Below are 22,957 nucleotides of genomic sequence, written 5' to 3'. Positions count from 1 at the left end.
CTAATTTAAGTTAGCCCTCATATTCACCCGTGTTTAAAAATATGAAAATCCGCCCTTTGAACTAAATTACTTATCCAACACGGACCCTCAGGAGGCAGCCTATGAGTTTGCACGAACTCCATTTCTTGTGTTAAACTTTTTTTCCCCTCACAAACTGTTGCGCCATTCTTCTAAGCATACATTTATTTCCGAGATTCATTTATAATGAAGAATTCTTCTTATATTGATAAAACCAGAGACAGCATGCTCAGTGGACTATGTGGAGAGAGAAGGTGTCGGTGTGTATGTGTGTATGTAAGTGTGTGTGTGAGTGTGTGTGTCTATGTAGAGCGTGTTGCAACCATTGTTGTTCTCGTGTACACTTGCTCACAGTTTTGATCCAACAGCTTCAGGTTCGAAGCTGAAGCAGCAGACGTCTTGGTGGAAATGGGTGGGTGGTACTGGGAAGGGGAGGGGGGGGGAAGTGAAAGTAAGAGTCGTCTGGTAACTCGAGTCACTGAGATACAAGCTCTGATATCAACTACACTTTTCGCGAATTAGCTCAACCCCCGCTCCTTACTTGTATGTGAGTATCAGCCACGAAGCATGTCCTCCCCCAGTGTCGAGATAGGAGGGGGCGAGGGGGGGTACATAGAGTATCAGCCACGAAGCATGTCCTCCCCCAGTGTCGAGATTGGAGGGGACCAGGGGGGGGGGTACATTGAGTATCAAGTACAGTTGGGTTTGTATTTTTAAAAAAAACATTATCTGAACACTATGTTTCGCCTGCTGTATCTTTCTGAATAGTTGGGGAACTTGGACAAAACTTCACGCACACAAGATTCACTGACCTATATATATGTAAAAACAATCTAACTAGACATAAATAGAGCACGAGTCTCTTATTCCAGAGGTTCTGTCTCTGTACATAAGCAAGAAGAGCTAGACATTCTTTGCACTCAATCTATTATTGATTATCATTTCTGAGGAAAAACATTTTTTTTTATAGTCTTTTCGTTCAGAATTGTTCAAATTAAGCGATATAATCTCTCTCCCTTTGTGTGGATATACATAGACAGTGTGTGTGTATGAACAAATGTATGTGTGTGAATGTGGTCTCATTTTATTTGTTTGTTAGTTTAAAGTGCTGCTGAACAAAGAGAACACATTAATTCAGTTAAACATTTCAATGTACTAGTTGGCCATGATTCTTTATATTTCCTCCAGATTTAGTCTGACGTGATAAGAGTGTGGATTGAATGCACAACCTTGGCCTGACAAATTAAAGATATTTCTTTGTATTACAAGAGAGAGTGGAGGGTGGGGTAGTGGGACGTAGAAGAAGAGACATGCAGTAAAACAAAGGGAGAAGAGACGAAACTATACAAAAGAAAGATGAGAGAGAGAGAGATTATCTAACATCAATGCATATTTATATCATATCGTTTAGAATATATATGAAGTATAAAAGCGACAAGTCTGACTTGATAGATTGAATGTAAAAAAAAAATTTTTAAAAATCGAATCGAACTGATCCCAACAGATGAAAGGTAATAGAAAACTTTGATAGCTCAGTTCTAAATAACTGAGGCACGTGAGATCAAACACAGCAGGTCGAAAGTTATGGGATCAAATAGCAAGAGTCTAAACGATGTCTTGTCATCCGGCAAGAACGATCCCATTGTCTGACACTCCCTTCTCCCCCGGCACCCCTTAGCCGTCTACAGACACCACACACTGAGAAACCATGTCAAGGTCAGGCTCGTCAAACGAGGTCAAACATACCTTCCCAGCTCCTCTCCTCTCTTGTTGGACTCCACACCTTATCCGCGCCCTACCTCCCTTTTGTTTTGTTCTCTCTCTGATTTCGCCCCTCTTTCTTCGCCCTCTATTCGTTCCGCTACCCTTGCTCTACGCCACACTCAGTCATAAGGAGATGAGGGGGGAGCTGCCCAGATCAAAAAATGCGAACTAAAAAATATTCCCGAAACACCGTAAGTCTCTCACCTGTCACGTGACAGTCAGGGCCGACAGAGCCCAGGTTTAAAATTACGGTACCTAGAAATCTATGACAGATAAGCAACGCTTTACAGCTGTAACGGCGCTAACAGTGTCTGTGATTGGCTTGTTGGTGTCATTTCGATTGGTGGATATTGGTGCCTCGTGGAATATTTTCAGATGTAATTCACTTGGAGATTATTAATTATTTTACGCTATCGCTACAGTCTGTGACGTAACAGTGTACAATAGTAAGGCAGTATCTACTCTACAACTTTTGTTTATTTAGCAACAGTTGTAGATCTCCTCAATTATCTTTTCGGTGCAAATTTTGAGATCATTATGAGATTAAACGATTTGAATGGTATCTTTTAAAATATAGCCCTTATATTTTGTAAGTGGATAATGTTAAATCAATCGATTGTCGTGATGATTGTCCTGAGTTCGAAACCTGCTTCCATCCCATCATCCAGAAGGTTTGAACCAGGACGTTAAAATCTTCATTTCTCAAGTAACGTCCGAAAATTAATATTAATTTTAAAAAAAAAGATAAACTGTATAGTAAAATACAATAAACAAACTTTGTTTTCTTCACTTCTTTGTTACTGACGGAGGTCTTCTAGCCCAAATGTTCTTTGTTTATAATTTATACAATTTATTTTTATTGTATTTTTTTCTACACAGTTGTTCCCCCCCTTCCTGGCGCAGTAAATCCTTGTACAATGAAATGAATAAACACGTTCACTGTCCTACAAGATCATACTAATGAGAGATTTCAATTGAGATTACTGTGAGAGCTCTCACTTTAGTTGACCATATTACTCATTGTTATCTTCTTCTTTAACCCCACCCCCCAATAACAAACCATAACAAGACTCAATAGCCCTCCCCCCCCCCGGGTAAAGTAACATAACAAGAAAATTCAAATTGTACTAAAGACTTATTTCCTAGTAATCTTCAAATATTTTTCATCATGAAAAGTTTCGATTTTGTTCGGCGCTTCGATGACGTAATCAGATAGTATTGTTTTTTCCCAATACTGTACACATCCATAGGGCGGTAATGTTTTTTGAAAACCCGTGGTATAGCCCTTCCGTGAAAGTCGGACCCACGAAAGTCAAGGGATCACTGTACCTGATATTTCATTTGAATATTTTTTTAGGTTTTGTTACGTAACAAATCTTCAGACCCCTCCCCCTTGTAACAAATGTTTATCCCCCCCCCCCTCCGACAACGTTCCCTGAAGAATATGTGTTCTTCAATGTTTGAAGTTGTCGTCCTGTTACACCTGGTCATGGTCAGTGCTTCCAGGTATGCTTGAATCAAACAAATCTTTTCTTTCTGACATTCCATATTGTCAGTCCTTATCCCCACTCCAAGCGTGTGATTTACAGAAAGCAGTGGCGTGTGGCTTTACGCGTAGTTTATTTCATTGAATCAGGGCCGGACCAAGCCTCTGGGACATTGCCACAATTTAGAATGTTGAGGGGGAAAAAAACAATATAATAATTGTTGAACTACGGATGTTATTCGAGGAATCCAGGCAGTAGTGAATGTTCATGTCACGTATCATGTCACATGTTCACCTGCAAGTTTTAGATCTACTCCTACAAGAAAAAGGGCAAGAGGGGGGGGGGAACACGTGGAGAAGAGTTAAAATGACCCTGAGTCATGTCTCAACTGTTAGTTTCAATTTTTAATCAAAGTGACAAGAGTAACCTGGTCGAAACTTGAGCATTGGAGCGAACAAAAAAAATCAAATACCAATAACCCAATCTTGAATTCAACAATTTTTATTTTCAGTTGCATTAGACCCATTCTAAATAAAATCATGTACAAACACATACGGATAAAGAATTAGTTCATGTAGGCTAGAGTTCAAAGTTCAGCCACCCTAATATTAAATGTTCAAGATTATATAGAAACAACTGTCTGCGTTTATTTTCATCAACATGTAGGGCTGGATGCCTAGTCATGTAGTATCCCCACTGGACTGTCGTCTCGATGGACCTGGGTTCATATCCTGCCCGCCGCCCCCCCACCCCCCCCCCCCACCCTTCGTCTTGCGGGAGGTTTGGGATAGGAAGTATCTGTGAAGGAACAACCGATACACGTCCAACATTGAACAAATATACACACACATATAGGCCTATAGACTATATATCTATCGGTCTATATTCTTTTTCCATCGAGGAAGGGCAAACGTCCACAGTGTAATCTCCCTTTAACTGAATTCCATTTCTCTATGTATAGGCCTACTTAGACCTACTTGGACGCACAAGTGCTACAAGAATACACAACCACTAGTTAGCATTAAATGATCTCCCCCTAAAAAACAAAAGACAACAACAATACAACTAGAAGAAGAAAGCACACATTTTATATTTTATTCTTTCATAGTCTAGGATCTTGATGTAAAGTCTAGATTTTAAGACGCTTTTCATTCTTAAATATTCAAACGTATGTTTGGTTTGGTAAGCGAGGTGTCTAGTTCTTCAACCAAGAAACTCAAGAACTTACATGCCCCCTAGATAACGCGCAGACTCAGAGGAATCTTAATTTTAAAAACTTAGACGTCTAGTTTAGACCAAGAATCAAACTCGACCAAGAGACTCCATCATGAACCCAATTCCTATTTGATGAGTTTTTTTCAAATCGCATTTTCAAATGCTCATTTTTTAAACAAATTGATTTTCACACTTTGACCTCCAGCGTAACTGTCTCTATAAATCTTTGTAATCTTTTGGAACACATTCTGTTCACAATCAAATGATTGGCTTGCCCGTATAATAGTGCAATGCCTATTCGCACGATTTTTTTATTTTGTAGCCTGGCGCTACCGCAGACTTTAAACCTTAAATTAACTCATTGATTATGCACTGCGGGATTTAAAGTTCTATTTAGGAATGAGGGTTACAAACAGAAGGGAACGGCTGCAAATCGTGGCCATAGTTTATCACTGAAATGAACAACCCTCTCCTTGCCCAACACTGTAATTGTATCCTGTCTTTATCCGAGGGATTTTGTTGCATTGTGTTGTTACTTGTTTCAAGTGAATGGCCCATGGTAATACTCTGTTCAACTTGGTTAATTGGGAAATTTAGAATTCACATGAAAATCGCTAACAGTACCTTCCCTTGTGTGTCGCTGCACAATAATTGCGAGGAGTTGAGTGACCTGAATTGCCTAACACCTATTAAAACGAACATAAATTTCAATTCGATAGATGGGTTTTAGAAAATAGAAGCACAGACGTGGACAGGAGAAAACATGGCCATGTTTAAACGCAGTGTTTAAAAAGTGTGTGTTTTGTTCCTTTATGGTAATGCTGTGAAAATGTGAAACAAAAAATGTGCACCAATCTCTCACTGTTGTTGTTTGTTTTCTCACATGAAGAGAAATGACATTTCAATAAGGAAGAAACAGATTTCGTAAGGTGACCAATAGACATTTATCTGTATATTCACACTGGATACTAGTTCACTATACGCGCTTGTCCCCTGAGAGCCACTGTTAAAGTGCAGAGCTTTCTCTACGCTGTGCTTCCTACAGTGGAGCTCTTGTGTCTGGGACTTTGACCTATGGCGGACTCGACCTCAACGACCCTGTGTGAGATGAACGGTCGAGCTCTGGAAGACCAGCGTGACCGTGAGGCCCAGTCCTGCCATGGGGGTCATCGCGTGCTGGTCAAAGTCCAGGATCTTGACCACATGGCCAGGCATTCACTGAACTGGGAGGAGTTTTTTGGTAAGACGCATTGGTTTGTTTATTTGTTGTCTTTGTTTGTTAGTTTCCTCATTTCAATATACGGCTTTTGATTATAAAGTTTTTCTTTTCTTGTTGTTTTATGCTCACACTAATGAAAACTTTTTTTTTTTTGCTTTTACATACGAAGTAATAAAAAAAAAACTTGCTGACAAAATTCCTTTAAGTTAAAGTATGACTTTTAGATTATTGCTTCAAAGAGAAAATGGCATGTACTATTGTCTTTGTGCAGATCACACCAAGGACTTCACGCTTAGGACGTAATCATCTTCTTTTTTTGAAGTAACGTCTTTATTATATAAGATAAGAAGATAAGACTAAGTAGGCAGATAAACCACTGCAGTCTTCCTTCAACTTCAGATTCAAAGACTATTACCTTAGTATTAAGTAGTATTATTGTTGTTGTTATTATGTTAGAAGTGAACGAGTAGTCAATCTCTGGCGCTGCCAGGGTCGAGCTTCGTTAGAGAGAAACAAAATTCATCGAAGTCTCTTTATCAGTTTCCACTGAGGAATTTTCTGGTGAAATTATTATTATTATTATTATCAGTATTAGTATTATTATTAGTAGTAGTATTAGTAGTAGTATTAGTAGTAGTATTATAAAGTAATATTCATTTTCTGGCACTGCCGGGGTTGAGCGTTTTGTTAGAAAGAAATACAATTCATTCATTCATCCTTTTAATAGTGTCCTTCGAAAATATTTTTGACTAAAGTCATTGATTGTGTCTGACACTTTTCACTATTACCGACAGTTTTGTTAACGACATACCACTGCTATTACTGACGATGCAATATATTTGAAAAATGCTATGAAATTTTGTTATATACCATATTATTTACGACATTCTGTGATGTTACTGGAGCATGTCATAATGTTTCAAACTCCATTCCGTGTTAAGCGATATTTCTAAACATTGTCAAGATTAGATGAGTCCACACAATTCAGGAAATGTCGCTGACTAGTTCTTTATTTCATTCAGAAACAACCGAACGATTCTCTAAGCGCACACACACACACACAAACGAGCCCAAAGTCTGTTCAACATTTGGCACTTTGGAGGTAACCTCATCTCCAAGACCTCACCATATAGTTCTAACATCTGCTGTTTTATGTCTATTTAACATGTGTGTGTTTGTGTGTGTGTTTGTGTCCCAGCGTCTGGAGTAAGAAATAACAAGGAAATCATGGGATCAGGTTTCCCCCAGGACGACTGGGAAGCTGTCCATCAAAATATATAGGTTATGGCTGAAGTATGCTTTGCAGGAGTTACCACGTCGGTGTCGGATTGTGTAGGCCTGAATCTCTGTAGCGTGTTTTTCTGTATGTACCCGTTAGACCTATAGCCTTGTGTTGATGCGGACTAAAGCTACTAAAACCTCGGCGATCAGTGCTGAAGACAAGATGGATCACGAGTACCGTTATGTTGACAAGCTAACACTGGGCTAGGCCCGTCTTAAGGCGAAACATTAGACAGGCCGAAGTTTTAACAACATCATTAGGAACACTGAACTGGTGGTGGATCGGTGTGAGGGGGAGAGAGGAGGAGAAGAGATGAGGTTGTCGTAGTGTGAGGTAGCACCTCCCTAAAGGGTGTGGGGTTCGTGGAACGAAACAGCTACAGAAATTTACGTTATCATTCCCCTGCCATACGCCTCGCACCGTGCGTGTGAAGCTACCTTCCCTCCCAACAGTCAAAATGCCTCTCAGTGATAGAAGCGCAATACTTGTAATGTACATTGAATGCCATGTTAACATGACACAAAAATAATGAGTAAACATCAATTATCTCCCGTAGAATGTCTAATTTTAGCATTATACCTTACTGGCAAAGTGGCAAATAGAATTTATTACAGGTGAGACAAAAAAAAAAGTGTCAAAAAATACTTCTTCAATCATATTAGAGCATCCTATTTGGTTTGTTTAGTGTATAGGATTTTGACTAGGACATTGATATAGAACTAGTTTGGAGAAAATATTGTAGAAGTAACTGAAAAAAAAAAAAAGAAAAGAAAAACATGATTATGATTAGATTATGAAAAGATATTAACTCTTTGTCTCCTAACTGACGATACCAACGTTGATTCCACGAGAATGTGGTAAATAATTACGGAGAGAAAGATTTAAAGTATGCCATAATATCTTGAGTATAGTAAAGTTAGTAATTTCTGCTATAAGAGAATTCTAACCAATGAATACGACCTCATTAGATAGCAAATTATGATATAATGTCGAATATAACGCTACTGTTACAGACAATGGTCAATATACTCCGCCTTTCAAAAGATCTTGATAGTATGTCAAATTTGAAGGCTTTGTTCTTTCTTACTGAAAATCATATTCTATATTTTATATTTATCTTTTTTCAGGTTCATCTTTGGATCTAGCGCCATCCTTATTAAACATCTATGATGACATAGCTGCTTCCGGAGGAAGATTGCCGGAGAAAGAAGACTCCGAAGAAGAAGACTTTCAAGAAGAGACATTTCAGAAAGTGGTCAAAACCCAGTCACTTCCGTTCAAAACTAACGGCCAGTGGTCGTCGGAAGGCGTGAGACCTGGGATTCTCCCTTCGCTGTCTGAGCCTGGCGACAGACCCGTGTCCTGCTTGGTGTCCAACTGGGCCCCATCTACTCAACACGCCGACAGTAAAAAGCGACCGCTGAGCCTCAGCTCAATGTCCTCTGCCTCCAGCTCTTCCTTGCCGAGGCTCCGAAAGAAGAGGACAAATGGTAAGGCTGGTCAACTGGACGTTTTGGACGGCTCACAAATCTCCGAGCATTCTCACGTGGAGAGCAGAAGCAGCGTGGACAGCGGGTGCATGGAAGGCGACAAACACGGAGATGACGTCAGCTTGATGTCTGACCAGAACAGCTGGCGGGACGACCTCGACTCCAGCAGCGCTTCCTTGCACTCCGCGTCGCCGGAAACATCTTCAATGACTTCCCAGGAGAAGACAGCCACCAGCTCCAACTCCAGCATTTCACATTCTCCTTCCAATGTATCATTTAAATCTCAAAACTCTCGAACGTGGACTCCGCGAAATAAAAAGACAGAAACTTCCTCCGACTTGCGAAACTCAAATAAATCCAGAACTTCCCTGGTGGAAAATGTAGATATTCCTTCTCCGTCGGCTCCAGACTCTCCTTCATCTTTATGTGCAACTCCCACCAATTCAGGCAGCTATACCAGCACCCCCGTCACTACACCAGAAAGTGGTCATCGGCGTACACGACCGTCTCGACAAGAAGCTAGGAAACGATTCTTCTCCAACTACGAAGAGCACATGAGAAACGCAATGTCTGACCTTGAACCCGCCGTTCTAGCCTCATCACAACCCCAGTCTACAGCGTCTCCTTCCGAGACATTACTAGTCCATGACAAAGTGTCTTCCAAACCTTCACTACCTCTGCAGGCAGAAATTATTCAAGATGAAAGACGCACTCCGCCCCAGCTCACCAGAAAGGGCGAAGGTCACGGAGACAGAGAAAGCCCATCTCATATCACAAGAAGATCTGAAGGTCGTGGGGGCTCTCGAAAAGAGAGACATGCCTCACCAAAGACAAACTTTACTAAATCAATGAAACGAAAAGATGCCGGCTCTAACAGGGATTCTTCAGAAGTGTCCGGCACAGGATATATTACTTATGTTCAGAGAGTAGTCACTGAGATCATTGAATCGGAACGGATATACATCAGTAGTCTCAAAGATATTATACAGGTTAGTGTTGTTTCTCAATCATTTTCACCATTTTAAAACTTCATACGAGTATACCAACCAATCCTTAGCAATATTCAAAACATATTCACATAAAATAGACTTACGTTCATTGTCACACATAATGACTATGGACCATCTCATACCAATGAGATGAATATACCTGGGCATTAGCTAAGGTCCGAACGATGTTGTCCAAACAGCAGCCCCCCCCCCTCCCAACGCAACTGATGCGTCCAAAGGGAACGGCAAATGCCAAAACAGTTTAAGAGCAGCGCCATCGCAGGCTCTGCCAGGGTGTAGCACTTTGTGCTACAAACTGTAAAGTTCACCGGCTCCTGATTTTCCTCAGGGCTGACTCCTAAAGCCTTTGATAAGGTATAGTTGCAAGGCAGCAGAGGTTTGATTTCAGAGTTTTCCTTCTCCTTGTTGGGTATCCAGCCAAAGGCTAGTGAAATGTGCCCGTTAGATGTTTCAGTGAGCTATGTTATGTACTGCACGTGCACAAGGAACTCACCGTTTGATCTTGTTGTAGTGTAAAGGGCCAATCTAAGCCGCAACAAATATTACTCTTGCCTTAAAAAAAAAACTTTCCTCTTTAGGTGAGATGTGTACAGCAATGTGCAAGTGTATAATATGTAACACTAATTATTAATTGTTGTTTTAAATTATGTTCCATGTATATGCATATTAAATAGATTTTTTTCTCTTAAAAACATTTTTTGGTAAATGTATGTAGTTTGTATGACAGAAATTACTTAATTTAGTAATTAATTATTTTTTTTTTACAAAAATCTAAAACCGTTTGCATAAAATGTCATCGCCCTTACTAAATAGTCTCCGGTGGGGTTTTTTTTACTATTAATAGTGAATAGTTGTAAAAATGGTGTACTTTATGAAAAAAAAACTGCTTGCATAGTTGCATCAGAACTTTGAAAGGTATAAAATATCATGATGTCGGATTTTCAAAATCTTTTCTAGTTTACGAGATCTAAACGGGACGGACGGACGGACCACACAAAACTAATAGCGACTATTCCCCTTTCGGGGGGCGCTAAAAAAGAGTCTGTCGCTGTCAATAAATTTGTTATGCAGGATCATTACGGTAATATAATACGTGCAAATTGGTTATGACCTAATGTGGTACTGAGACAGGCATGCGAGTAGACAAAGGTCATGACCTGTATAGCCGACTTGTCTTTGTCAGTTTTTTATGTAACCTTTTGCCTTTTGAATTGGGTGTTGACGCCGTATATAGCTCAGGTATTCGGGACTTTGTTCTACTAAACTCACTTAAAGGTGCGTTCAATATTTCTCTGCACTGGAACATCCGTTGAAACAAAGTGCACGGCGGTAAAGTTGATAGATTCTATTTCATGACATGTTAGCAGCCACACATGTCAATAAACAAAAAAAAACACTTAAACAAGGAACATGGCATTATATTTGAATACTCAAAAGATAATTATAATTTTACATTAAACAAGAAGAGAAAAATGTTAAGACATCATTCATTAGAAAGTAGTAAGTAAAGTTCCCCTTTCAGACCTTGTGATTGACAGTGCAGATGATGTAAATGTCATCCGTTTCTATTGCCGACGGTAAATAAGGGTATATGTGGCCCAAACAATGACCAATTGCCTTTACTTTCCCAACTAATGGCAGGCACTTATTAGAGTTGGATGACGTAAAGGCGACCTAAAGATCCTAAATTTGAAAAAAAAAGTCTTCACCGGGATTCGAACCAGAGACCCCTCGGTTTGGTAGCCAAGCGCTCTATCACTCAGCCACCTAGAAAATAAAACACAGCTTTCTTTCGCAAAGAAAATAAACCAACTAATTCTAAATTCTATTGCTTCGACATACTTACTTTCTCAGCCTTCAATGGAACAGCTCGCATTAAAATTCGTTTCCCAAATACTTAGATCTACACATAATTTTGACAAGGGAATTCTAGATTCTTATAGCCCATTGTCTCCCTTGTACTAGTCCGATAAGGAGAAACTTGTCCGTGCTTTAGTCTGTTTACAGTTTTGTTCTGTAGCCATTGCTGCTACTCATTCTTCATCCTCGCCACGGTGAAATACTTGGTTTATTTTGTTTCAAATACTTGGTTCATTTTGTTTATTTGGACCGGAACCTTCTTCTTTTCCCGACGGAACAGCACGCATTATGACGCCCCTCAGCCAATAAGCTCATTTCTTTTGCCAGAAACCCTCACCCCTCCCCTAATTTTTTTCAGTACTTCAATAGAACGACAGATTCGACTTTTTATTTTCCTCACTTATACACATAGACCTACACACACGATTTTTGGCCTGTGAGTTTTAGTAGCCTTTAATAAAGGGGGTAGAAAAAGTTGCTTATGCACAATATTTCTCTTGTCATGACTTGTACGTCAATGTTAACTATGTGCCTCTCAGATTGAGTACACAATATTAACTCTCTATGCCTCTCTGCTTGAGTACACAATATTAACTCTTTATTCCTCTCTGCTTGAGTACACAATATTAACTCTCTATTCCTCTCTGCTTGAGTACACAATATTAACTCTCTTTGTCACTATATGTAAGTAAACATTAACTCTCCCTGCTCTCTGCTTGAGTACGCAATATTAACTCTCTGTGCCTCTCTATTGAGCACACAATATATTAACTCAATGTAAGTACGCTATTCATAGTCGACAACTCGAGCCAGTCGTGCGTAGAGCACACAGAGTTAACGCCCGCAAACTTGTCAGGGGCGTACTTCAAAACAATGGAGGGTCGCAAAGTAAACCAGGTGATTCCCTTAATCGTAACTTGCGATCAATGTTCTTCTCTCGTGACCTTCAAGTCAGGTAAAAGTAAATGCCGAATGTTCTCAGCGCTATGACTGGGAGTGGTTCTCAACATATAACTGAAGACTCTCATCACCTAAATTCCTATTTTATTGTAGAATTAGGTCCTCGTGTGAGAATTGATTCGCGACAACTTTTTACTGTCTGACAACTTTATTCCTTTTACTCTTTCAAATGTAAAATTCAATTTGTTTGTAGGAATTTGGCTTACATTTAGTAAGCACTCACCCTTAAGCTTCTTAATCTAAGACATTGCCTATTAATAACAATACTAAGTTTTATTTTCTAAGTCTTTTTTCATGTTTCCTTATTATACAGTTAGGGCCGGATTTACGCAGACTTAGCTGCCGTTGAGTTCCTTATCTTATCATATACAGACGTTCCTTCCAAAGAGAAGATAATTACGTCCTGAGCGTATCCACAATCTCAAACATATATTAGTAAAAAATATGCATATAGAATTTTTTTAAAGGAAAATGAGATTAAATTTACAAGCATTGTTTCACCAAAACTATGTCATGCTTTTATATGTACATATCAACATTACACGTGCATTTATTAAGGCACTTACAGAGAGTAGGTGTTCTCACCTAACTCCTACCTAGGGCCTCCCTTCACTGCACACGTCTCCTACCTAGGGCCTCCCTTCACTGCACACGTCTCCTACCTAGGGCCTCCCTTCACTGCACACGTCTCCTACCTAGGGCCTCCCTTCACTGCACACGTCTCCTACCTAGGGCCTCCCTTCACTGCACACGTCTCCTACCTAGGGCCTCCCTTCACTGCACACGTCTCCTACCTAGGGCCTCCCTTCACTGCACACGTCTCCTACCTAGGGCCTCCCTTCACTGCACACGTCTCCTACCTAGGGCCTCCCTTCACTGCACACATCTCCTACCTAGGGCCAATATAATGAGGTACAACAGTCGAAAGAAGTTTGACCATTCTGACACAAGAAATTTGAGAAGAATCACATTAGCGTAGACGTTTTGAAGTGTCTTCTTCAAAAACGTTTTTTGAGTCGATATTGTTGCATACGCCTCTTGCGAAAATGATATACATTTTACAAGGTGAAACAAAGTCTCTTAAAATATTTTTATTTTCGAAACATTTTTTCTTGTAAGGACGTCCCCCCCCCCCCCCGGTGAAAGGAAGTCGCGCTCCATAGCCCACAGTTTGAGGAATGTTGCCATATAAACCTAAGCTTCAAGTTTCATTGCTGTATTCGCAGATATTGTCTATTTGTAAAGTACGCGCGCTAGAATCTTATTGTCTTCCTCTGATTTGCTCTGCTTATGCAAGACTTGTAGATCTACATTCTTGTGCTGAAAACAAGTTATGTTTACATTAGATGAATCGATTCTTTTATTTGTTTCGCTTTAAATTTTCTTTCAAATTTTCAAAAGACATGTTGTTGTCTATATTGACGGCATTTACATATAAATAGTCCATCCTCGAGCTTACAATTTTAGAACCGATGGCAAGGGCTAGTTCTTTTTTTTTTTCTTCTCTCTTTCTCAGCCTAGTTAGAAGTAGCGCCTTAAGTTAAATAAACCCAGACAATCTCCTGCTGGCATTGTTATTGCCTGTAGACATGCAAGGAGAAATTCGTTTGTCTCGAGACTTTTTTTTTCTTTGAACACACTCACACACTCACTCACACGTTTTTATCTTTTTATTTGGTTTTGAACACAAAGCAAAATATTTTTGGAAGTTTTTTTTTTATTATTATTATATAAAATATTAGATCTACGTACCTCCTTTTCAACAGTGCCAGATATAGAATTGAAAAGACCTTAACATTGAGCTGTTTGAGATATGGAGCCCTTTTTGGGACCTTTTTAAAGTTTAGATTATATATGTCAGTGCTAACAATGTCTTGGGAGCCCCATGCTTGTGTTGCCTATCCGGTCCTACTCCTTTAGTTAAGTGATTGTTGCTCTCTGATCCTGTAAAAAGAAAAAAAAAATGGTAATATTCTTTAAAATAATTAAATACATTTTTAAAAAAGGTGTGACATGATGCGCATATTGAAAGTACGTAAGTAATCTTCAGTAAGGAATTTTTCACGTAATCTTTTATTATGAATTAGTTATGACATAGATAGTACCTAGGTAAGTAAATCTGATAGGAAACATTGCAAGGTAAACAGATATCTGCCGTAGCATAAAGAAATATGAGAATGATGGAAAGGTGAAAGACACTTCAAGACCAAACAATAGATCTGCTTCTTGTTTCTTACAGGAAGCGGTGATAACGTGTGACTAGAAATAAACAGTCCAAAGATTTGAAAATGTTACATACAAATGACAATCACACACACACAAACCAATACATTTATCAAAGCCAATCTGGCAATGTTTGCCATTGAGCTTGCTAATAACCAAGAGAGAGAGAGAGAGTTGTAGGCCTATTTGTTTTAAAAGAAATATTTTTGTCGAACGGACAAATAAAGATTCTGAGTTACCATATCATAATTTTTATTTCATGGTTTTGAACAAGAATTAGTTTGAACTTATAAAGTTTGTTGGTATTTTGGTAAAAAAAAAAAAGCATTTTCAACGGCATATCCTATCCATTCGTGGTCTAAAATGACTGGGGTTCCATCTTTATTTGCGTGAAGTATGTACCATACCTAGAGATGTTTAAAAAGGGGGGGGGGTGTGGGTACGAAAGATGATCCTCTCTGACTTCACTCTCTTAAGTTAATTGGTCAGCCTGCATTAGAACAAGAGCTTTGTTGAAAAGTTTTGTCAATAGTTCTGTTTGACTTTTAGCGTTGCTCGAGCAGCAAGTTCTTGTGGAGAATTAGCCGAACACTCTTGACCTAAATCACGTGGTAGAAAAGTTAGTTTTGCTGCTGTTTGGTCTTGCCTAACTCAAGAAGCTACCGAGCAAATAGTTTCGATCTCTGCTACTATATATATATATGGCTCCTTTTGTCTCGAAAGGCAATGGATGCGCCCAAATGAGTCACTGGTTTTGGCTTAATCTCTGCTACTATATATATATTTTTTTTTTGACAGTGGTTAGCAGGTCATCGGGGTCCAATTGCTGTTTTAATCATGTTCTTAATTCTTCATTCGTGATGCGGTCTTTGTAAGTGACACCTAAGATCTTTCTGTAGCATCTTAGTTCCATTGCTAGAATCTTTCTGTAGCATCTTAGTTCCATTGCTAGAATCCTCTTTGACTTTTTGTCCACCATTATATGATAACAACCACTTTCGTCATCCAGGGGATGGGGGGGGGGCTGACAGCTCTGTATTGTAGTTTTGATCCTCCTTGTGTGGTTGGTGACACCTATGTGAACCCGAAATGTTTAACTGCTCATCGGGGAAGTTATTCACGCTGGAGCTTGTGTCAGTAGCCTCAAATTTATGGCTCTGGCACTTTTCTTCTGCCATGGAGCTTTTCTTGTCCTTAGGTATTTTTGTGCCAATCTTTGATACAACATGCCTACCTATTACATCAGTCCATGCCACACGGGTGGTCCTGTCGTCTCTCGATGTGGCATAAAATAACAAGAAAACAAACAAACATTTGTCAATAAGAATAGAATGTGATTTGAAAAGGCATGACCAACATTCCCAGAGCACGTTTCTTTCTACAATAACAAAACACTGGAGAAGGCGCGTGGTGTTGTAAATAGCAGGTTTACATGTAAGACAGGATTCTTGCTAGAGAGGGTTCCAAACTATTTTCAACGATACTCGCTCTTTCCTCCTTTAAATAAAAAAAAAGTTTATCTAAGGGAAAGAACTCCGCACTTACAACTATTGGTTAGTTTTAAAATTGATTCATGTTTTTTTTTTAGGTACAATAAATAATTGTTTAAAGTTTCAACTTGATTCGACAATGGGAGAAATAATGCGTTTATGATTATCTACGGGGATGAAACCTTACATATTAAGCCATATCTTTGAATACTGAAGGATTACTTTCTCTTGTTGGTATCAAACAAAATAATTCCGTTATTAATTCACAATTTTTTTTATTGATTTATGTCTTGTCTACGCTTATAGATAACTGTGCAAAGTTTCAACTTGATCCGAGAACGGGTGCAAACTTTTTACCAGATAAACAAACAGAGTGAGTTGATATAAGCTTTTGTAAAACAAATATTTTAGGGCTAAACTTGTTTTTGATTTCAGATTCATCCCTCACTCACTGACTTAACTACATGAATGGCATGTTTTATACTGCTAAGCTATTTTACATGACATTTGTTAACTTAAAACAAAAGTGTCAATTTCTTTGATAGACACTCCACTCTCTTTGACGCTCTTCACAGTTGAATCTTCTTATATCAACTAGTTGGAAACAACTCACTGTAACCTATTATGTTGATCCGAAATTGCAAATAATTGCACACGACACATAACCACTTGTGGGGTGTACTGCATTATTTAATTTGGCTGTGGTATAATTAAAATTTGGCTGTAATATAATTTAAATGTGTCAGATATAATTTAATTTGGCTATGAAATGCTATTTCAGGGTTACCTGGAACCTTTCGAGAAGATTCTTAGTTCTAAAGATGACGTCAAAGATGTTGAGTGTTTGTTTGGGAATATTCGAGAGATCTATACATTTGGATGGTGAGTACTTTACTAGTGCAAGAGCTTTTGACTATCAAACTCATAACAACTGTTCTCATGTGCCATTTTAGCATGAAACGGCAGGCTACGTGAAAAAGTCAGGAAAATCAGTTTCACTCTCTAGAAATGTGCAGGACACGGACGGACCTAATAAACTTTTGTGAATAAACTTCTGTAAAATATAAGAGACATGAGTTTAATTTTGTCCTAAATAATGAATGCAGGACACGGACCTAATAAACTTTTGTGAATAAACTTCTGTAAAATATAAGAGACATGAGTTTAATTTTGTCCTAAATAATGAATGCAGGACACGGACGGACCTAATAAACTTTTGTGAATAAACTTCTGTAAAATATAAGAGACATGAGTTTAATTTTGTCCTAAATAATGAATGCAGGACACGGACGGACCTAATAAACTTTTGTGAATAAACTTCTGTAAAATATAAGAGACATGAGTTTAATTTTGTCCTAAATAATGAATGCAGGACACGGACGGACCTAATAAACTTTTGTGAATAAACTTCTGTAAAATATAAGAGACATGAGTTTAATTTTGTCCTAAATAATGAATGCAGGACACGGACGGACCTAATAAACTTTTGTGAATAAACTTCTGTAAAATATAAGAGACATGAGTTTAATTTTGTCCTAAACAATGAATGCAGGACACGGACGGACCTAATAAACTTTTGTGAATAAACTTCTGTAAAATATAAGAGACATGAGTTTAATTTTGTCCTAAATAATGAATGTTGGTCATTAGGCCTCGTAAACTGTAGGTATAATAAGAGCTAAGGAATAAATCAAGGTGGAACCATAATTCAATTCATCTATATTTCCAAGTTGATGTTTGCTTTATTTATTACAAGATATAGATTCTAGACCCCTAATGTACCAATAAAACTTCGTATGTAATCATATTCTTTTTCAAAGTAACGTCTGTATTTTATACGATTAGATAAGCCGCTTAAAATGTTCTGTCACTGACATGTAAATGTATCCCGGTAGGTGATGAGTGTGATCACAGACCTATATAATATTTGTTTTATCTATGTCTATGGACATAAAAAAAAAAAGGCCTGCACAACCTCAATTCTTTCTCAAGGTTCACCTTTTTTTTTTTTCCAGTGCTTTCTTGACTGATTTAGAGGCAACAGGGGCGGATCCTGTAAAGGTTGCTGAGTGCTTTGTGAAACATAATAAAGGATTTGTGATATACGCAGATTACTGCACTAATTATCCCAGGTAAGCTAAAAGGAGATAATTTGTCTTGTTTTGACCATTTCAGCGGCATTTCTTTTAGTTTAGTAAGCCTTTGTAAAGAAAGTAAAGTTGTATTTAGTTGTTCAAATGTCACATTTCTGTTTAATGAAACACTGTTGTTTTATTAAACTCCTGTGCTAAATAATTTAAAACTTAACACTTAATGTGTTATAGTCTTATACTATTCAAGACTTGTTAAAGAAATAAAAAGGCTCATAAAGACTGATGCTCAGCTTAACATTCTTCATTTCAGTAAGTCATGTATGTTTCTTTGAGTATTTCACCAAGTCATGATCTATGTTTTATTTAGAGCCGTGGATATTTTGACCAAGTTCATGAAGCACCCTGAACGAAGTGAGCTGTGTAAAGAAAGACAACTCATGCTGGGACATGGCCTTCCACTGGGAGCCTATCTACTAAGACCAGTGCAGCGAATACTGAAATATCACTTACTGTTGCAGGTACATGGGGAGAACAATGACTTAAATCTTTTGTTTTCCTTCTATTTCCATAGCTGATAATATAACCTTCATACCTGAAGTTGATAGATTTGTAAATATATTATAATATATATATATCAGAGCCTTAAAAAAGTAAAGCCAGTAAGCAGTTAAATTAACATATTTTGGAATTTAAAAAAGGGCGTTTAAAAAATCCTATAGCTCTTGAAAGGAAGGGAAAGTAAAAGTGTATCTCTCAGTGCCATTGATAACTTAAATTGGAATCCACTCAGATATGAGTTATGTTAAGCCTAACAATTGTTGTTGGTGAATGTATTCATGATTATTCATAGTCATTACATAGACCTAATGACAGTCTCATTAATTAACTGTTAGCCAGAGACATGTAAATCTTTCATCATCTCAAAAACAAAAAGCTTTTTCTTTAAAATTTTCTGCAATATAAAATAGACCTATTTTATGTGTATTATATTTTGAACTTGTATAATGTGAAAATTACATGAGATATGAGACTGTTAATTACCATTATCTGTAGGATTTATTTCATATATAATTTTACTATTATGTGGCTTATTACATGGTTATCATTTTCAAATTAAGTATCAGTTATAATATACCAATATATTATTGTAACATAGCATATTGGACCATAATAGTTTGTTATGGAACAAAGGAAGTGTTGTTTTATAATTATAATGTTTTAAAATGTACACATCATGTGTTTTATTTTAACAGTATTCAATCATATATATTTAAATTTAGGTATATTGTTTATATAGTTTTCACATAGGCATTAGGAAAACAAAAATGTATAGGTGATCTAAAATTCCCATTTCTTATGATGTCAGAACATTGTGAAGAACTATGAGAAAGAAGGAAAGGAAATGGATATACTACAGCAAGCTTTCCATCACATGACAGAGATGGCTCATCATATTAATGAGATGAAGAGGAGGCATGAGCATGCTGTCAGAATACAAGAGATACAGAGCCAGCTAGAGGACTATGTTGGTGAAGATTTGACCAGACTAGGAGAACTGGTTCTAGAGGTAGAATTAACATTCCATTTCATTTTAAACGTCTCATAAGTTATGTCCATGTTTTGAATTACAAAATAATTTTAATTTCTATACAATATTGCATTGTGTTCTTTAAAGACTTTTAAAAAAGTTAAAAAGAAGGTTAATAATTTTAAATTATTGTTGGATTAAATGACGTGGCATGGTTGCTGAGTGGTAAAGTGTTTGACTGGGATTTTTAGGGAGCCTTAGAGTCCACCAGCTCTAATAGGTACTTGACATTAGTTGGGGATAAGTAAAAGCATGTGGCTGTTGTGTTTGCCACATGACACCATCATTAACAAAAATAGACAAACTTTACATCATCTACCCTATAGATCGCATTGTCTGAAAAAAGGGGAACATAATTTTTTTTTTAGGTTGAATTGACAGTTGACCTACAGGTTTACATTTTTTTTTCAAATTTTTAAAAATGAATGAAATGTCTTTACATTAATAGTTGTAAAAATTCTCTCCCCTTAGAGTACATTTCGTGTGTATGGAGCCAAAGCTTCAAGACAAGTGTTTCTCTTTGAGAGAGGATTACTAATCAGTAAAAAAACAGATGGTGGCATGTTAAGCTGTAAAACATTTATTCTGGTAATGTCATTGTTAAATATTTTTAAAAAATTTTATATTATATATCTATATAGGCCTATATATTAAGTTCAGAGTTGTAAGGAAAAAAATAGTCTGAAATAAAGGAAGAAATGAAACAGGCCAAAGCCCTTAATAAACTGTACAGGAAAAAAAACGATTCATGGAATCAAAAAAGTATGATAATGGCATTTATAAAAATTATTTTCAAAATTTAAGCAGTGGGATAACTTTTTTTGAATGGTAGGTTTTAATCAATCTTTAAAGTTTAAAAAACTCTCAAATTTGTTGTGGGTTTTTTTTTCCATGGGGGTTTCTTTTATGTTTGTGTTCAATATTGAATGTAAAAATGAAACATTTGACTTTTCCAGTGTTCTAACTTGATGCTGGTAGAGGTAATTCCCAATGAACCACTCAGTTTTCATATCATTCCATTTGACAACCCAAGAGCACAGTACACTTTACAGGTACAGTAGCCAGTGTTTTAATACTGTAGGAACCATTTGTTGTAGTGTAGGCACATTTTGTTTATTTATTTCTAACATAAAACATTTACCTGCATGTGTCCAATCAGGCCAGAAACATGGAGCAGAAGAGAAGATGGTGTCAAGAGATCAAACGTCTGATTCTTGAAAGTTTCAAAGGGAAGATACCAGACAGTGTGAAGAGCTTGGTGATGCAGCTTGGCAGTAATCATGATGATGGTAATTATTTTCTTTCATTTTTAATTGGTGATTATGAAGGAATATTTACAAGTTCAAACATTTACAACCATCTTCTTGACCTTCTATTAGAATCTTATGTTCTATGGACATTTAATGTGACTTGTTTATTATTATTAATATAAAATATTGTCTATAATATTGTTTGCTTTTTTTATACAATCAAAGATTATTTTGTTCTGGCTATAAATTTAATTTCTACTTGTGGTGAGTTCCAAATCTGGACAGAAACTTTAAAAATAATTGGGAGATTTTTTTTCCTGCCTTCTGGGATTTTGAAAACATAGTATTATTGACATTATAAACATTAAAAATATCATTCATTTTGAATGAACCCATATTTTAAAAAACCTGTTGTGAATGTATTTTTTGGTTTTCCATAGTTATAATGCTTTGTTTGGTGTAATGCACAAATTTCCTTATGGATAATAAAGATTATAATAATTATTATTATTATTATTGTTGAATGATAAAACTTCTTGAATTAAAATCTCAAGTGAATGAAGAGATGTTAAAATTTGTGTTTTCCAAACATCCCTCAAACCACCGAGCTCTAAGGGTACCTGATATTTGTTGTAGAAAGTCAAGGATATTCTTCCTTGTACTGGTACCTGAAACCCCAAGTAACTGTTGAACACCAAAATATCAGTGCATAGACTGATCAGGTCTTTAACCCTTGAAGTGCTGAGCTTTTTTATAAGAGTGCTTACAAAATGGAATTACAATTCTAGTGTTTAGAGGCTAAAATACAATGCGCGTATAAAGGGTTAAAGAAGATTTTTAATTTTATTATTGTCTATATTTTATCATTGTTATTCTCTGATATGATCTTTTCATTCAGTATCTAATTTAAAATTACACTTCTATTGATTTCATTTTTGATTATTTTAAACCATTGTGTTTAGACTACATCACTAAAGAGGCTCTAGAGGCAGTCAGGAAAACTCAACATACTGCACCTGAATATTTGGAGAAAAGAAGATTTAGGAGAAAATCTGGATCTCGACTACCAGGTATAGATACACATTATTTGTGCTACTATTTTGCTACAACTTCAAGAAAGAATGGAAGTATTCATTCAATGAAATCTTGGAACATTCATGATAGTTGTCTGTACCTGATCTTAATGTTAGTTGTGTTAACTAACTTCAATTGCAAAAGAGTTCTTTTTGTTCTATTTGCAGATTTTAGTTTACTGAAACCTCAAAGAGCAAAGAGAGGAGCTAATAAAAAGGTATGTATGTTGTTTTTTTTAAAGCTTCAAAAATTGTTTATATCAAAAGGGTATTAATGCTATTTCTATAAGTCCTGATGCAAAAAATATTTGAAGTAAGTTTAAAACAAATCAAAATAAAAAAAATTTAAAAGTTAGAAAGGCTCAAATATAAAATACAGAATGTAAGTCTAATTCTATATATCCAACTTTAAAAATTATGTTATATTTTTTTTACTTTTTTAGTGGTTTTTTTTATTGCTTCTAGAAACATTAACTATTTCTATTGTAATCTTTCATTAGAAACCAAGATGTAGATAATGAAAATAACAAATATTTACGGCTGCGTGGGTAGACTAAGAGAGTTTATGTTTATATGCTGATGATATACACACGTTATAGTTAGCATTGGGCTGAGTGGTAAAGCCCTTGACTTTTTAGCTGAGGGGTCTCTGGTTTAAATCTTGATGAAGACTGGTATTTGAATTTCAGGATTTTTAGAACACCGCGGAGTCCAACAACTCTAATGGGTAACTGATATTAGTTGGGGAAAGTTAATATGGTTGGTTGTAGTGCTGGTCATATGACACCCTCATCGGCCATAGACACAGGAGGCCTTTAGATCATATCAGGACAGTTCACAAGTTCTGAAATGGGTACTTTACTTACTGTTTACATAGTAAGCATAAGTCCAAACTAAAAGCATTCAGATTCTTTCTTTATAGTTACTTAGTCTCA

General features: G+C 36.9%; 1 protein-coding gene across 4 annotated transcripts in view; it reads left to right on the top strand.

Annotated features, from left to right (window-relative positions):
* The window catches only part of LOC106067510 (uncharacterized), a 98,107-nt gene that overhangs the window by 71,082 nt on the left and 4,068 nt on the right, over nt 1-22,957 (top strand). For 3 of the 4 annotated variants that reach the window (XM_056023535.1, XM_056023534.1, XM_056023536.1), the window contains exons 4-13: nt 8,113-9,464; nt 16,800-16,900; nt 18,034-18,150; nt 18,479-18,629; nt 19,478-19,678; nt 20,171-20,287; nt 20,656-20,751; nt 20,859-20,988; nt 21,912-22,019; nt 22,191-22,240. In XM_056023535.1, coding sequence (XP_055879510.1) covers nt 8,113-9,464; nt 16,800-16,900; nt 18,034-18,150; nt 18,479-18,629; nt 19,478-19,678; nt 20,171-20,287; nt 20,656-20,751; nt 20,859-20,988; nt 21,912-22,019; nt 22,191-22,240 — 2,423 coding nt within the window. Of the gene's footprint in view, nt 1-5,373; nt 5,725-8,112; nt 9,465-16,799; nt 16,901-18,033; nt 18,151-18,478; nt 18,630-19,477; nt 19,679-20,170; nt 20,288-20,655; nt 20,752-20,858; nt 20,989-21,911; nt 22,020-22,190; nt 22,241-22,957 lie in introns of all 4 variants that reach the window. The other variant, XM_056023537.1, reaches the window with a different exon arrangement.

Source organism: Biomphalaria glabrata, chromosome 3 (genome assembly GCF_947242115.1).
Source record: "Biomphalaria glabrata chromosome 3, xgBioGlab47.1, whole genome shotgun sequence".
Classification (NCBI taxonomy): Eukaryota; Metazoa; Mollusca; class Gastropoda; family Planorbidae; genus Biomphalaria; species Biomphalaria glabrata.
This window is presented reverse-complemented; position numbering and strand designations above follow the sequence as displayed.